This window comes from Denticeps clupeoides, chromosome 3, assembly GCF_900700375.1.
Source record: "Denticeps clupeoides chromosome 3, fDenClu1.1, whole genome shotgun sequence".
NCBI classification, from domain to species: Eukaryota; Metazoa; Chordata; class Actinopteri; order Clupeiformes; family Denticipitidae; genus Denticeps; species Denticeps clupeoides.
Genome location: NC_041709.1, coordinates 1,002,501 through 1,012,872, shown reverse-complemented (window position 1 = coordinate 1,012,872; position 10,372 = coordinate 1,002,501). Strand labels below are relative to the sequence as shown.

General features: G+C 45.8%; 3 protein-coding genes across 4 annotated transcripts in view; all 3 read left to right on the top strand.

Moving 5' to 3' along the window:
* The first annotated feature begins 580 nt into the window (after positions 1-580).
* On the top strand, positions 581-3,630 carry ddrgk1 (DDRGK domain containing 1). The gene is made up of 9 exons (XM_028972877.1): positions 581-739; positions 831-989; positions 1,662-1,786; positions 1,873-1,974; positions 2,059-2,181; positions 2,266-2,304; positions 2,393-2,449; positions 3,045-3,093; positions 3,233-3,630. The coding sequence occupies exons 1-9, from the start codon at positions 652-654 to the stop codon at positions 3,391-3,393; spliced, it is 903 nt and encodes a 300-aa protein (XP_028828710.1). The 5' UTR covers positions 581-651; the 3' UTR covers positions 3,394-3,630.
* A 362-nt stretch (positions 3,631-3,992) lies between these two features.
* Positions 3,993-7,392, top strand: LOC114786741 (transmembrane protein 127). Of its 2 annotated transcripts, none has more exons than XM_028974142.1 (4): positions 3,993-4,159; positions 4,795-4,977; positions 5,059-5,220; positions 5,837-7,392. In XM_028974142.1, exons 2-4 carry the CDS (start codon positions 4,800-4,802, stop codon positions 6,145-6,147), a joined length of 651 nt encoding a protein of 216 aa, XP_028829975.1. In that variant the 5' UTR covers positions 3,993-4,159; positions 4,795-4,799; the 3' UTR covers positions 6,148-7,392. The 2 variants fall into 2 exon arrangements, with proteins under 2 accessions (XP_028829975.1, XP_028829974.1); XM_028974141.1 differs by having other exon boundaries at positions 4,792-4,977.
* A 1,879-nt stretch (positions 7,393-9,271) lies between these two features.
* lzts3a (leucine zipper, putative tumor suppressor family member 3a) overlaps positions 9,272-10,372 on the top strand; it is a 16,006-nt gene continuing 14,905 nt past the window's right edge. Inside the window, exon 1 of the mRNA XM_028973146.1 lies at positions 9,272-9,353. The gene's annotated coding sequence lies outside the window, so the exon portion shown is untranslated. The remainder of the gene's footprint in view (positions 9,354-10,372) is intronic.

The following is a 10,372-nucleotide window of genomic DNA, read 5'->3' as shown; positions in this document are numbered from 1 at the left end:
AGGGAAAAAATGACCGGATTCTCCTTTCTCTCCAGCGAACGAGTGAGAGAAGGAGGCATCCATTTTATTCCGTGCATGTTCTTCTGTTGTGCAGAAGATGATCCCAGGTCACTTTCCTTCACTGAAATACAGAACGCGGAGTGAGGTCTTTAACCGACGGCGTCAGCGGCGGTGCACGTCGTGGCCGGTTCAAAGTAACACATATATATATATATACACACACTCTAAACTACACTAAATCTCAATGAGAGAAATGTAAAACCTTTCTGTACAATAAACAGGACATAACTGGACAACATCATGTAGGATGCTTGGATATGTTGGATATTTCAAGACAACACGTGCAGACGAAATGATCAGAAATGTGCAAAATATTAAAGCCCTGATGTCCTATTTTGTAACAGGACTCCCATCAACTCGGTGTAGGTGACATGGCCGCAACGTCTCTCTTTTATTAGAATGAATTTAAGTAGTCGAATGACCACTAAAACACCGGCGGCGAGGAAACAAACTGCGAGCTGGGGCAGGTCGGTTTGCGGATGCACTTCCACTCCGACGCGCCAGGTGGCGCAGCGTCTCGGCCGACACGAGAGTCGCGCCTGCGCTCAGGCGGCGGGAGGAGAAGCAGGAGCCCGTGCGTGTGTCTGGCCCATGGATGTCGTGTTGTACGCGGCGGCGGCGGCGATTCTGCTCGTTCTGATCGTCTTTGCGGTGAAAGTTCGCGGACGGGCCGAGCAGGGTGAGTGCGCGGCACATTTACCTCCGTCGTGCTCCTCCCGATGGGGCGACCGGACGGGTGGCGTGAAAGCAGGTGTCGTTTTGCCCTCCAGATGACAACGAGCACAGGCGGGACGTGGCCGCCCGCGCCGCCCTGCCGCCGCGACCTCAGGCGGCCGAGGACCGCGGGACCGGGGCGCCCCGACGCCGCAGGAACCTGAACGCCCGAGTTCTGGCCCAGAGGCGCGTCCACAGAGACGCGTCGGACAACGGTACCGTGTCCCCTGGAACCGACAACAACATTTATTTCTTATTTAGCCCATAATCACATACAGTATGTCTCAACGGGCTTTGACGGCCCTACAGTTGACACCCCAACACACTTGACCCTTCTGCACACAAGGAAACACTCCACACAAAAAAGGAAGGAGGAAACGTTGGGAAGGAGTGATAGAGAGAGGGACCCCTTCAAGGGGAGAGGGAGCCTGCAGGTGGTGTCAGTGCAGGGTTGGTGATGATTTGTCCAATAAGAAAGAAAAAAAAAAGTCCTACAGTTGTAGGGTTGGAGAAATCCAGAGTGTAGTCCAGTGTCATGGTGTACATTACATGTCCATTATGTGTTACTGGTCCATTTCATGCTCGTTCCTCGTTCAGCAGTTGCCAGGAACCAGGATTTATCTGCTGATTTATCGACACCAACACCTGTTGTTCGGTGACCGAGTTGGCGCTTCATCCCAATATTTCAACATTCAAGAGAGCTTTATTGTCAGTACAACAGTATACACAGCACATTGTGTATTGAAACAACAATTAGGTTGTGGTAGGATGCTAGGCTAGGCTAGCATGTGGTAGGATGCTAGGCTAGGCTACTACCACCCCAGATCACACCACCGTATAAATGCCGAGGTTGTCAGTAGTTTTGTCCCCTGCTTGACTCTGTGCAGAGGACAGCCCTGTGGAGGCAGAGGAGGAGACAGAGGAAGCAGAAGTTCAACAGGCCGCAGGCAAAGTGGGAGCCAAGAAGCAAAGGAAACTGGAGGAGAAACAGGCCCGGAAGGCGCAGAGGGAGGTGGGAACACGTCCGTTTACAAGGCTCGGACGTTCAGCCGCTGCCGTTAAGCACAGCGGCGCCGTCCCTGTGTCTTCTGGTTGCAGGCTGAGCTTGGGGAGCGAGAGGAGAGGAAGAGGCAGCAGGAGCTGAGAGAGCAAGAGCGACGGAAGGAGGAGGAGAAAGAGCGACTGCTGGAACAGAAAGAGGTAAATATGGGCTGGATATAATTGTGACGGTAGTAGGCTGTGTTGCGGTATGCGGGTTCGACTGGTCTGTGTGGGCAAATTCAGGAAGAAGAGCAGCGTCGTGCCAAGGAGGAGCAGGACAGGAGGGAGGAGGAGGAATACCAGCGGCTGAAAGAGTCCTTCATCGTTGAGGAGCAGGGCGTGGCTGAAGAGCTTACAGAACAAGAGGTATGCAGAACTGAGCGTAATGATTGTTTTCTCTGTGAAAGTGTTGAACTGAAGACTCATTCTCTGTGGTTTTTTTTTTCAAAGTCCCGAAGTCTTCTCCAGGAGTTCATAGAGTATATCAAGGTAACGTCTTACTGGCATGATGATGTCATGTGGTGTACATATATTTTTTTGCTTGATGTGGTAACAAATATCTGAATTTCTTTCTAAGGATTCAAAGGTGGTGCATTTGGAGGATTTGGCCTCACATTTTGGCATGCGTACGCAGGTACGTGGGGTGCTGGTGGGATGAAGAAGCTTTATCCAGGCACTAAATCATTTAATTTACCTCCACATGGGGAATTAGAGGCCACTTTGGCAGTGTCTGTTCATGTAGATTTTAGTGTACAGGGTGTGCCATTTATATGGATACACCTTAATAAAATGGGAATGGTTGGTGATATTAACGTCCTGTTTGTGCCACATTAGTATATGTGAGGGGGCAAACTTTTCAAGATGGGTGGTGACCATTTTGAAGTCAGCCATCTTGGATCCAACTTTCTTTTTTTTTTTTTCAATAGGAAGAGGGTCACGTGACACATCAAATTTATTGGTAATTTCACAAGAAAAACATTTTAACGTAACTTTATTCTTTCATGAGTTATTTACAAGTTTCTGACCACTTATAAAATGTCTTCAATGTCACCAACCATTCCCATTTTATTAAGGTGTATCCATGTATATGGCCCATCCTGTAGATCTGTGTTATATGGCCTACATGACATATATATATATATATGTGTGTGTGTGTGTGTGTGTGTGTGTGTAATAGATTACAAATCTGACTTTTTTTTCTATAATGAAATCTACCTGAACCTCTACAGGACGCTATTGCCAGACTGCAGGACTTAATTGCAGATGGGTCACTAACAGGTATGGCTGTGCTACATGAGAATCTAACCATGGTTTGAATTTTATTTATCATGTGCCTTGCTGTCTCCTAGAACATACCTGCAACAAGAGAGAACATAACTGGTTGATCCCGTTTTGCTTTTCTTTTTTGTTCCCCCAGGAGTGATCGATGACCGGGGAAAGTTCATCTCCATTACTCCAGAGGAGCTCAATGCCGTGGCTCAATTTATCAAACAGAGAGGACGAGTGTCCATCACAGAGCTGGTGCATGCCAGCAACACCCTCATCAACCTGACGCCTGCTAGTCATATTTCTGCCTGATTATGCAAATTATATTTTGTGTGACAGTCATAATGGAACATTATTGTCTGTGGTCTTTTAAGAAACTTTATTTCAAAGTAATTATTGAAAAACAGGAAAATATGTCCATATCATTAAGTTATATTTTATGTATTATTATAATGCATAATTGTTTTATCATCATGTTATATTTTCTTTCCATCCTTTCTCGTGTCGTAATGTTGAAATGACACAATAAAGACTCGTGCACACATTTAAGGTCTTTGTGTCCTTTTTGATCCGCGGTATGTGTTGACGCTTTATAAGGATCTCGGATATTGAGTGGACATCACGCTCCCAGTTTACTTTTTAACTGGAAGCATGAGGTTGTTCTTGCACTGGCAATTTCCGCTTCTGTGAGTTTAAGTATTATTATATGACATATTAAAAGCCTGCCAAGCAGATTCACAAAAGAAGGAAACAATCAGTGCACTGGGCATTTTGCCGCATGTTCGCATTAAAATAATAACGTGCGCTGCTGAAAGAATAAAAATGTTGAGCGGTAGCTGCGCCGTAATAAAATAAAACGCCAGCAGGAGGACTTTTATTTTGACGGAAGTTTATTTTCGGCCGGAAGTGACGGCAAACTGTCAGATTGTTGATGCTACTGCGTGAGGAAGTTTTCAAGCCGTGAAGCCGAAAATCTGCTTCCTGCGCGGTTGATGGCGGTGAGACGGGTTTGCAAGTGGGAGACATGGACCTGCGTGTCTGATCTGACCGTTTTGTGAAACGCCGCGCTCGTTTTCGGGTGAGTGTTTTTCCCGTCGGAAAGAAACAGGCTCGTCCATTATTAGCAGAGTAGCCTGCTTACGTTCATCGCCCAGTTCCACAGTCAAAAAAAGCAACCAGGTTTCTTCTGGATATCTTATATATCTGTACATACTGTATACATCTTATATACAGTACGGGCCAAAAGTGTGGACACCTTCTCATTCAACGTGTTTTCTTTCTTTTCATGACCATTTACGTTGGTAGATTCTCACTGAAGGCTTCAGAACGATGAATGAACACATGTGGAGTTCTGTACTTAACAAAAAAAGGTGAAATAAGTGAAAATATGTTTTATATTCTAGTTTCTTTGCTCTGATTACTGCTTTGTACACTCTTGGCATTCTCTCGATGAGCTTCAAGAGGTCGTCACCTGAAATGCTTCTCCAACAGTCTTGAAGGAGTTCCCAGAGGTGTTTAGCACTTGTTGGTCCAGCTCACCCCAAACCATCTGGATTGGGTTCAGGTCCGGTCACTGTGGAGGCCAGGTCTCCACTTTTTGTTAAGTACAGAACTCCACATGTGTTCAGACGTTTGGCCTGTACTGTGTGTGTGTGTGTGTGTATATATATATATATATAGTTTAAACGTGACACGTCTCGGCTCCTCCAGCAGGTAAGATGACCCTCGGCCTGACGCCTGCTGCTGCGTGCCAGTGCTTCACGCTGGTCGCCCTCTGCACCTCCATCGCCGACCCCAACTGGATCCACGTACAAAACACGTCGGGCCTGGACGGCAAGCAGCTTATTTATGGGGTGGCTTTTACGCTCCACGCCGCCCAGAATCTGACTGACACAGGTAAACTGAGCATAAGACCAGTTGAATGTGGTCTTCATTGTTGGGCGGCAGCTCTCGCGGCATTTTTCCGTTGTTCCGCAGCTCCCCTGGGCGGATTGAATGGCACGGGCATGTGGCTTCTGTACGCCTTGGCTGCTCTGTGCTACGGTTCGGTCCTGTTCTCCAGCACCTCCTTCCTGCTGGACTTTTTGGGTGTCGGTCTGACACACGCGCGTCTCATCGAGGCCCTTCACGTCTTCACAGGTGATTTGTTAAACCTTTAATACGCACTCGTGTGATGTGTAATACATATGATACACTCGCCCACGAACCAGAAGACCCAGGTTCAAATCCCACCTACTACCATCATGTCCCTGAGCAAGACACTTGAGCCTGAGTTAAAATAAGTGATAAGATGACCCTTTATTAGTCCCACAAGTGGAAAATGTACATTGAAAGTGGACAGTACAAGATATATAAAAGGTTCAATATACAAATAAATAGAAAAAATAGTGGATGTGAGTTTTATAAATGTCAGTATATACATAAAACATATTTAAAACATAATTTTATTTGCATATATAATTGAGTGTACATATGTACAGAGTGGATATATATACACATATTGCACATAAGAAAAATGGAAATTGGATGTCTATGCATGGTGGTAGAGGCCTAGTGTGTAACACACTCGCCTATTAACCAGATGACCCAGGTTCAAACCCCACTTACTACCATTGTGTCCCTGAGCAAGACACTTTACCCCGAGTGTCTCCAGGGGGACTGTCCCTGTCACTACTTGTTGTAAATTGCTCCGTAAATGTAAAAGAAACAGTCCCGTTGTAAAGTATTTCCCGTGTCTTCTGTCCTGCCCTCGCAGCTGTGCTCTGTGTGGCTGTGCTGGGGGTCTGCGGTGCCTGTGTGTACGTCATTTCCCGGAACCTTCAACAGGGAAGACTGGGGAATTTGACGCGTTCAGGACTGCACCCGTACGCAGGAGAGAGCCTGTACATCCAGGTCCTTGGCCTCATCTTTTCCTGCATGGCCGCCGCCTTCAGCATCAGTAGCCAGACAGAGACGTCCCGCAGCAGACACTACGTACCGGTGGACAGCAGAGACACGGAGCCTCTGTTAGCCCGAGCGGGAAGGGAAGAGTTGGACGGGCAGGTTTTCCCTGAGACTGGTTCCTGAATGATGGAAGGAACTGTTACGGAGGCTTGGACAAATGTGATTCTCCAAAGATACGACCAAAAGGGTGTCTTCCCACTACCAGTAGAACAACATTTTGTTCAATTTGGAGACCGATATGTCCAATATCTTTGCAGAAGCTAAATGAAACTGGAAATTAGCAAATTGTCCCAGTAACTGTTGTTTCTACCTAATACAGATCATCATCGGCCCCAAGAGAGCTCAGGGGCCACTGTATTTCTGTTTCGGTGTAACTCGCATTGCGTTAGCAGTTTTATAAGACATACATGCTCTGGGGTATATTTAAATTGAGCAACTCCTCAGCACTTTATGTTAACGAATGTGGCTTTTCACTCTCTTAATATTTTATGATTGTATAATTTCATGAAAGGCCTGTATGTTCACACTTTTGGCACATGCCCCACTATTTTCGTGTGTTGTTCTGAGTCCTCACGTTTTTGCACTGCGTAATTCGGTTTAAAAATTTTCTTGTTGCCGTTACGGGATTTTGTGGTTTAATAATTCACTTTGCATCTCCACTATTAATAACTGCGAGCTGGATGCTGCTTTAATTGTGTTAACTGTTAAAGCCCAGGATATTGTCATGATTCATGTCAGAAATTATCACCAGGGTCGCAGGAAGGGGTAGTTGCAGTTAATATATCAACCATGGATCAATTTCAGCATTGCTGACGACCACCCGCCATTCATTGATGTCAGCTGATGTTGCCTTAGCGCCGTTAGAAGACGACCCATCTGTGGTTTCCGGCGAAATTCAGACAATATTATGCTAGATGGTACTGTAGTGCAATGGGGTAAAAAAAAAAATCTAAATAAGCAAACAGGCCAAAACCATAAATTGCCCCAACGGTTATTTCAAACATCGTATTGGGCCAGAACCATTGCATCCCAGTTCAATTTGTTACCATAACAGCACTATCATACCTGACACTTTAGCCCATCTAACTTTCTTTTTTTTTTTTTGGTCATTTCATAAACTCCGGCAGAACTGCACTTGGATGTGTGACTTGTTGTACTCGTCACTTATTGCGTGCTCATCCATGATTTGTCTAATGTTAAGTGACAGTGGAATCGTGCAGCGATATTTCGACCGTGTTCTGTGTTGTAACATTCCGCCTGTCAGAGCGTGTGGAAGGATTAAATATTCATGTTTCACTGTTCACCTTCTGTCTTTGTCAGGCTCTTTCCACTCCATGCACATTACTAATAAACTTTAATAATAAATTCCACCTTAATTCTGACCTTAAGCCTCACGCTTCAGAAAAAAGTATTAAATTAAAAAGGATTAAACAATCATTAATCAATACGTATTTGGTTAAATTTCACTTTTAAGTATTAATTTTTTTGCAATTTTTGTCAGTCTTTTTTTTTCCCTTCTAAACTTGCTCAGGACCAGAAAGAATGTTTCAAATAAGAATTTATTCTGTCAAACATTAAGTTAAAGTGATTCACTGCACACACAGTGAAATTTGTCCTCTGCATTTAACCATCACCCTTGGTGAGCAGTGGGCAGCCATGACAAAATAAAGTAAAGTAAAGATGACAGGCGCCCGGGGAGCAGTGTGTGGGGACGGTGCTTTACTCAGTGGCATCTTGGCGGATCGGGATTAAAACCGGAAACCTTCTGATTACGGGTCCGCTTCCTTGGCCGCTGGGCCACCACTGCCCCCATAGTTAAAACTATGTCATTTTACAAATATATTTGCACTTGTGAGCTCTCTAATTTTCTTGAAAATACATTGAATCAGGTTTGTCTTCATAGCCTTTCAAAACAATGGTCACTTACATTTTGTCAAGGTTGGAGGTGGCAGAACATTAATTTCTCTTTAATAATTGAATAAAATACATTTTGATTACTGATGACAGTGAAAATGAGGATGTGAATGTGGAATTCCTGCATCTTTGTGGCCGGGGTGAGAAATTCACCCCTCAACACAACAGCTATTGGCCTCGCAGCTACCAAACACCAACTCTTCCACAACAAAAAGCAGGGGAAATAGGAAGGCCATCCGGCGTAATACTTGCCAAATGAATTGTGTAGACAGTTGTGTAGACTGGTCCATATCCCAGGTATAATAGATGGTGTGTGTTGATTTAAGTTTGAATGTCGGTCAGGCACACATCAGATTCAACCGATTCGCTGCATTTCCCCCCTGGATATGTTCAATGTTCATAATAATTTGTCACATATCAGCCCATATTCATGTTATAAAACACGAAGCTAAATCAGGCTTTTTGCACTACTAATAAAAAAAAACAGTCACTTGGCCTGTTACATAGTTTAATGGGTACGTTGTAAGTCGCTCTGGATAAGGGTGTCCGCCAAATGCCTTAAATGTAAATGACGTTTCTCTTTTAAAATGGACATTCCCAGCATTGTTGAAGTCAGTTTTTGCCTCCGTTCTCTAGAATGATCTTGCTTGTTTAATGTACATGAAGGGAAAGGACGTTATTTCACTAGCGGTGGTAGTAGCCTAGCAGGTAACACACTCGACTACGAACCAGAAGACCCAGGTTCAAACCTGAGCGGGACACTTAACCCTGAGTGTCTCCGGTGGGGGACTGTCCCTGTAAATACTGATTGTAAGTCGCTCTGGATAAGGGTGTCTGGTAAATGTAGTGAAAGTGACACACAATGAATGAATAAAGAATTGAAGTATTCTGTTTTAAGCATTGCTGTAACGTTTGGTGTAGTCCCCTTACAGCATTGGGCGGGACAGATTACTTCAGATAAATAAAAGGTGTATAAATCCGACCATTCCGATGGATTAAAACCCCTGATGGGCAGACAACTGGATTCAAGGAATGAAAAGGTGAGATTCACAAATGATTCTCTGTCTCAGCTTCCGCTGTAAGAGACGCTCCGCTGGCGTATTTACTGCACTGGGAACAGAACCGCGTTCGGCGGCGGCGAAGAAGACTCGTTTTCTGAAGAAGATTCTGCAGTGGCCGGGGCCTTCGTTCGCTTTCCTGTTCTCTCGGTTTGTGTTCAGCCACCATCCTTTCTCACAACTCTCCCCCCACCCTCCCTCACATGACCGCAGCCTGTGTGCTGATTGGCCAGGGCACATCGCCATAGTAACCTTGACAAATTGTTGATGTCACCACTGATTTTGTGAATGGAGGGAGAAAGACGGTGAAGGCTGGAGAGTGTAAGGACCGATTTAGAGCTTGGCCTGGACAAATGGGTAAGTGGCAGAGTGCGAACTGCACGCGCACACACACACACACACACACACACAATACGAAGCTTGTTCATGATCAAGGCTGAATTCACAAATGTGCAAACACGAGTGTGTCACACACACTCAAGTGGGTCTCGCCATGGATGAAAAATGTGCTTCCTGATCGTAGGTGAATTTTTCTCACTCAAGCCAACTGTGTGTGTGTGTGTGTGTGTGTGTGTGTGTATGTTAGTGGGGTGACGGGAGGAGGGAGAGAAAGAGAGGGATCTGCCTTGCTGCTCCAGGTTGCCGATCAGCCATTGTTTCTTGCCACCGGCCTCGGACGGGCAGGGCGGGACTGTCCCTCACCGGCCGTGCAGCGAAGGTGGAACCCGTGGCCACGGGGGCAGGGGGCGTGGCCACGGGGGCAGGGGGGGGGGGGGGGGGGGGGGGTCTATTCGTGCCTGTTTGCCCAGCTGCGATGGCTGCACGGACTCGTGGGGTACATTTGGGTCCGGGTGCGTGCATGTGCAGGAGGAATCTGTGTCACTAGAGCATGTTAGAGCATGTTGACCCGTGTTTGGGTCCGGATTTCATTTTCTTTTAATAACAGTGAGCTGTGGTTACTTTAAACAGACCAAACGATCGTGTCAGATTCACATTCTGTCCATCTCCATCCGCAAAAGAAGTGCATTTTGATTAAAAAGCCTGTGTGCTTAAAGTGGTTTGTATGAAACGGGTCAGAGCACTGATAATAAAGCATAGAGCTAATTATGACTAGAATTGCATTATTATTTGACATATATGCAAGAAAGAAAAGTGAAAGTGAAGCGATTGTCATTGTGAAACACTGCAGCACAGCACATGGTGACACAATGAAACGTGTCCTCTGCTTTTAACCATCACCCTTGCTGAGCAGTGGGCACCATGACAGGTGTCCGGGGAGCAGTGTGTGGGGACGGTGCTTTGCTCAGTGGCACCTCGAAGCCGCTTGGCCAACCACTGCCCCACAGAGGTAGTGTGGGATATGGATTTGGGGGGGT

What these genes read in the sequence shown, in the direction of transcription:
- ddrgk1 (XM_028972877.1), top strand. Translation starts at nt 652, where the DNA reads ATGGATGTCGTGTTGTACGCGGCGGCGGCGGCGATTCTGCTCGTTCTG. An exon ending in GACTGCTGGAACAGAAAGAG is followed by an intron (nt 1,975 to 2,058) that starts GTAAATATGGGC and finishes GGGCAAATTCAG; the next exon opens with GAAGAAGAGCAGCGTCGTGC. An exon ending in AGTTCATAGAGTATATCAAG is followed by an intron (nt 2,305 to 2,392) that starts GTAACGTCTTAC and finishes TTTCTTTCTAAG; the next exon opens with GATTCAAAGGTGGTGCATTT.
- LOC114786741 (XM_028974142.1), top strand. Translation starts at nt 4,800, where the DNA reads ATGACCCTCGGCCTGACGCCTGCTGCTGCGTGCCAGTGCTTCACGCTG. An exon ending in CCAGAATCTGACTGACACAG is followed by an intron (nt 4,978 to 5,058) that starts GTAAACTGAGCA and finishes GTTGTTCCGCAG; the next exon opens with CTCCCCTGGGCGGATTGAAT. An exon ending in GGCCCTTCACGTCTTCACAG is followed by an intron (nt 5,221 to 5,836) that starts GTGATTTGTTAA and finishes CTGCCCTCGCAG; the next exon opens with CTGTGCTCTGTGTGGCTGTG.